This window comes from Dioscorea cayenensis, chromosome 2 (genome assembly GCF_009730915.1).
Source record: "Dioscorea cayenensis subsp. rotundata cultivar TDr96_F1 chromosome 2, TDr96_F1_v2_PseudoChromosome.rev07_lg8_w22 25.fasta, whole genome shotgun sequence".
Classification (NCBI taxonomy): domain Eukaryota; kingdom Viridiplantae; phylum Streptophyta; class Magnoliopsida; order Dioscoreales; family Dioscoreaceae; genus Dioscorea; species Dioscorea cayenensis.
In genome coordinates, this window is record NC_052472.1 from 10,800,130 (window position 1) to 10,805,812 (window position 5,683).

At 36.7% G+C, this 5,683-nt stretch overlaps 1 protein-coding gene across 1 annotated transcript; it reads right to left on the reverse strand.

Annotated features, from left to right (window-relative positions):
- Positions 1-516: 516 nt before the first annotated feature.
- On the reverse strand, positions 517-1,388 carry LOC120272471. The gene is made up of 3 exons (XM_039279306.1): positions 1,222-1,388; positions 999-1,131; positions 517-885 (listed from the first exon to the last, which is right to left on the reverse strand). Exons 1-3 carry the CDS (start codon positions 1,386-1,388, stop codon positions 517-519), a joined length of 669 nt encoding a protein of 222 aa, XP_039135240.1.
- Positions 1,389-5,683: the final 4,295 nt, after the last annotated feature.

The window sequence follows — 5,683 nt, forward strand, 5'->3', positions numbered from 1 at the left end:
TGCAGAATCACTCCCATGAAAGGTGAACTCTGCTTCTCCAGGGATTTTAAAAACTACACTTTTTGCATAACAATCGACTATGGCATGGAATGTAGACAAAAAGTCCATTCCTAAGATAACATCATAGTCAGTCATGCTCATAACATGTAAACGAGCTAGCAACTCATGACCGGCAACAATAATGGGGCAATTCTCACATGCTCGATTAAGCACAACATCAACTCTGAAAGGGGTGGCAACACACAAATCATAATCTATAGCTATAACAGGCAATGCATGCTTACGAATAAATGCAGATGAGATAAACGAATGGGTGCCTCCGGAATCAAATAATGCGCAAGCATATGCAGAGTAAACCGCTAATGTACCTGACACCATTGCATTAGAGGCGTGTACATCCTCCTGAGTCATTGCATAAACACGCCCCTGGGTCTTTGCCATTCCTGCCTTCTGCTGAGTTGAGGAAGTTGGCTGCTCACTGGATACCTTTTTCCAGGCACGCTGACCTGAAGACGCTTAAGGCTTAGGCGCTGACACCTGCCTCGAATCTTGCACACTAGATGTCCTCTGTGCCCCAGAAAACCGCTGTAGACACCCAGCAATACGATGCTCCAAACTGCCACACTTGAAACAAGCCCCAGTATTACGTCTACAATCTGCAGTCGCATGAGAACCTTCATAAGTAGCACATCTCTGTCCTGAATGAGGCGGAACAGTTGCAAACCCACGAGACCACTGTGTTGGTGGCCCATTTACAGTCTGAGATTCACTTTGTCTCGCCTCCAACCTAGGCTTTCCTTCACTTCCTAACTGATGGTTCCTTTGGCTGTCAAAGCTTCTATCCCTCTTTTTCAGAAACCTTCTATTTTGATCTTTAGTATCACTCTAGAAGTATCCAAAGACTTGGCACAACTCACAACCTCTGCATAACTAGTCAGGTGCAAGGCGGCCAACCCCCTATGAATGTGTGCATGTAATCCTCCCTCAAAACGTCTGGCCCTGCTCTGATCATCATCCACCAGCTTCGGAGCATATCTGGAAAGTCTGTCAAATTCCATCTCATACTCATCCACTGTCATACTACCCTGAGTGAGATTGATGAACTTTTTCTCAAACTGGACCATCTTGTCCCTTGTGAAGTATTTGCAGAAAAGAGCTTCTCTCAATTGCAACCAAGAACCAAACTGCTACCCCTGACGAGTGCGAAGCTCCCCTTGATACCAGTAATTTGCAGAACCCTTAAGCATGTATACACCAAACCTCAGTTTCTCTTCTTTAATACACTTCATCACAGCAAAAGCTTTCTCCATTTGTTCTACCCAAACTTCCACTTCATCTGGATTAGTAGTACCCTCGAATGGTGGTGGACCAAATCTTTGGAATTCCATGATGGTCTTCTCCTTAGGCTCTTAAGGAAAAGGCAGAGGAGGAGGTGGTAGTGGTGGTGGTGGTGGTGCTGATGCCTGACGCTATCTCTGATCACGCACCAACCATACCACTTCCAGAACCAAATCCATCAAAGTTTCTTGGTTATCAACCCTATTAGTCCCTTTCTCAGCAGGAATTTCATGGTTATCAATCCTATCATCAGTCCCTCCCTCGGCGGGGATCTCACTGACAGTAGAGGATTGTCCTATCAAATCAGCAACACTTTTACTAGTATCTCTACGGGGAGGCATTCTGCAAGGTAAACCCAAATACAATCAGGCAAACTCAAACAAAAGATCCTATCAGATCAATAGCACCTAAGGATACCAAACTAAACATGTGTCAGGTCGCCCTAACACACTAAATCAGAGGATTCTTCTAGGAAACTAAGATCATAGCTAATTGAAATCAACAACTCTTTGATACCACTTAGATTTGTCACGCCCCGAACCTGGAGCATTGACAAACGACCGCATACCTATAAGGCCGTGACCAAGTAGGCACGCAAGACCTCAAAATCTGTCTCACACTAGATAAAACAACCTTTAACAAAGACATTAACTTTCAAAAACAACATAGAGGCACAATGCCCGAATTATGACGAAAGCAAATAACAAGTGTCTCATATGACATTAAACATAAGACAGAAGTTCTACGTTCACAACAAAGAAAGTTTATTAACTTGATAAAGAACTAGAAAGCGACTTGCTCAACGACCTCGCTAAGCTGTCCACCACCCAACCATACTCCTAATCTGAAAGATAGAGAAAACAACTTAGTGAGCTTGGGAGCCCAGTAAGCAACCACTAAAAATACATGGATCACAAAAATTCAATAATTTCTAAAAATATACAAAATGTAACATAACAGAATAATATCAAAAGAACCCCAGAAACCAGAAATAATCCAAAACAAATTTACTTTACCAAAGTATCGAGCATATAAGTCCCCCAAACAACTAATGCCAAAACAAAACATCAGAACTCATAAGTTTACCCTCGGTAACCCAAGCCAGAATATCAGAAGCCGTTATTCTTCACCAACGGAACGGTATGAAACTATAGTTTCTATGTCAGAAATACGTGTCAACACGGTCAGTGTTTAACCACCAGTGACAGGGTTATTGCACAGTTAATTGGGGACTACGAATTTCTATACAAAAATATGTCAGGTCCAAAATTATCGTCAACACAATAAAACTAAAATTTAGTGATCCCGTTTTCTAACAAAAATTAATCCAATTTTATCAAATAATCAACTATTAATTAACAACATATTCCACACAATTTTAAAAAATTAATTAAATCTAAAAATAGCATTAAAACAAACATAATTAATCAGGAAAATATATATATATATATACACTTTCCATCAATCCAAAGCAAATAAAAAAAAATCATAAATTAAACAGATAAGCTGATTTGGAACCCAGAATTTCAAAGAATAATACCATAATAATCATAAAGTAAATAAATAGAATAAATCAGAAAAGGTATCATGAATCATTCCTGAGCCTTTGAATAATTTAACAGTAAAACCCAAGTTAATTAAATAATTACATTGATATTTATCGTAAATCAAAATTTTGCATATACATATATGTACATATTTATATGTGGTGTACTTACCTGATTAGCTAACACCAAAACTACAAGTACCACGAAATTAGGCTTCCATAGAACACCCTATATTTGAGAGTACATTCCAATGTATTAAAACGCTAAATATGCTACAAATACATAGGAATATAAAGTGGATCAAATTCCTACCCTAACTATCATAATACTTAAAACATCCAACAATCCAAATTATATAAACATATACATGTATATATTTATATATATAAATCTGTGTGTGTTAACTATTCATACATAAAACTTTCTCCACTAATTCCTAGGAAATCAAAACAAATACAGTATCTAAAACAATTGATCAATTATAACTATATATATATATATATATTAATATAAACGGACTACAGAACCTCAACCAATTTGCTTTCATAAATTCAGTGGGATTTCTATTTACACAACTATACATCCTTGAAGTAAAAGCATCATATATCATCAAAATATAAGCAACATTACTTTACACTAAACACAACATCAGAACCCATAACTTAATATATATATATAAATATATTCATATACTATATGTGCTAAAACTAGTGGACACAGCCTGCACATTAATTCCGATTCAATGACACACAAAATAAAACTGAATTTTAAAGAAATAAAGATATATATATATATATGAATATATTTGCTAAAATAGTGGACGCCACACAGCCAACACACTAAATCAAATAATAATAATAATAAAAATAAATAAAATAAAATAAACTGAATTTAAAAAAAATATATATATATATGATTCTTATAAAATCAAGAATAATAATAATTTTTTTTTTTTAACATGGAGAATCTAAGCATGAACGGAAGGCATTAACAAACTTGCAAATCAATGTTGAAAATTTATTGTGCAATAGCCAGTATCAACATGAGATAATCAATCCACTAGACATACAACATAACCCTAATCAAGATCAATAAAATAATGCCACGACAAGATCTAGGAGGTAAAAAAACTCCACCACTTAACCCTAGATCTAGGAGGAGAATGCTTACCTCACAACGATAACGACACAACCCTTGACGAAGAGGCCTATCTCCGTCCTCGCCACTGGCACCACACACGAAAAAGAAAAAAAGAAGAGCAAAAAGGCAAGATCTCTCCCTCTTTCTTGGTCCAAACGAGATTCTATATCGGAAAAAACAAAGAGACGGTGGCTAGGGTTTTGAAAACCTAATACAATATAAAGATTAGGGGAAAAAAAGGTTTTTCTTTTCCTTTTTCGTAACCGCCATGCATGCAAAATAAATGAATTAAATTAAAAAAAATGTATGGGGCCCACAATCACACTCTCCCCTCTTTCTTCTTCATCACAAAGCTATCTCTTAATAGTTTCTATCAACCTTCGACTCATCATTTAGGGAGATAGCCACAATGATAGCTGGTAAGATATGTGAGCTTTAGGCCCTCAATGTCTTCTTGGTAAGAGTAAAATTTGTCACACCTTTAGATGCATACAAAGTGATTTGTCCTATTAACTACAAGGCAGATTTTCAACGCATGTGCCACATATACCACATGTTCAACAAAATTTTAACGACATCATCGTGAACATAGTAAATAGGACCATGGAAGACCTTTAGACATATTCTTTTCATTTGTAATAAAACTACAAATGCTAGTGGCTCAGTTAATCATTGTATTGTATTACTACCTATTTCTACCTTTAGTTTGGCAGATGTAAAAACATTTTAATGTTTCCATGTTACATTATGCGTTTTGACGATTTTTGCAAGCTTTATACTTACCTTTGTGTGTATGTGTGTCACAATATCTATCTTTGTATTATCCTCTATTTTTGTTTACAATACGAACTTCCCATGTATTATCTATGTTTTTTGTGTATTTTTTGGGTTTTCATTTAGTAGCCATAAATTTCATGTAGTGTGGCTTAAGTATCCAGCTATGATCTGCTACTCGGGTACGCCAACCAAGTGGCGGAGACTAACCTCGGCAACATAGTAACTATTGAGAATGACATGGAGAGTTTTACATGCTCTCTTTTTTTCTCGCCCTTTCATGTTGTTTTTCAAGAAAGTTTGCAAGCCCTTACTCTTCCTCGGTGGCTTGTTGAGAAAGTATGGGGGCATACTGTTGGGTGTTATAAGAAAAGATAATAACGAGAGCCTCTTCCATGAGGCCTTTACCATCGTTAACAATGAAAATGACCATCGACAACTTTGGCTTGATGAAGAAGGATGCAGAAAAAAGAACAAGGGTTGCAGTTTTGTGAGAATATGAAGAAAGTAAAGGCAAGCAATGGAGAGAAAGGAGGAAAAGGAGAAAAAAGACTAAGGGCTGCAATTGGATGGCATTTTGATTTTTCACTAATTGAGAGGATAAACAGATAAGATGGGTGTATTTTCATCATTTCAATGCAACCTGAACCCCATTATAGTGCTCGTTAAGACAATTTGGATTGGAAATTAACTTTAGTGTAAATAAGGGATTATTAGGAATAACAAATTATAGAGGGATCTTGGATGGATAACCAAAATATGGGAGACTACTTAATACTAGAGAGAAGGTACGAGTCAAGATTTTCCCTGTCCATTCTATGAAAACCCTCGAGGTCAGCTAACCTAGTGGGCCGGGCCGGCAACAAATTACTTGTCAGCACTGT

What these genes read in the sequence shown, in the direction of transcription:
- LOC120272471 (XM_039279306.1), bottom strand. Translation starts at nt 1,388, where the DNA reads ATGGAATTCCAAAGATTTGGTCCACCACCATTCGAGGGTACTACTAAT. An exon ending in AAGGGTTCTGCAAATTACTG is followed by an intron (nt 1,132 to 1,221) that starts GTATCAAGGGGA and finishes ATACTTCACAAG; the next exon opens with GGACAAGATGGTCCAGTTTG. An exon ending in TGGATGATGATCAGAGCAGG is followed by an intron (nt 886 to 998) that starts GCCAGACGTTTT and finishes GGATACTTCTAG; the next exon opens with AGTGATACTAAAGATCAAAA.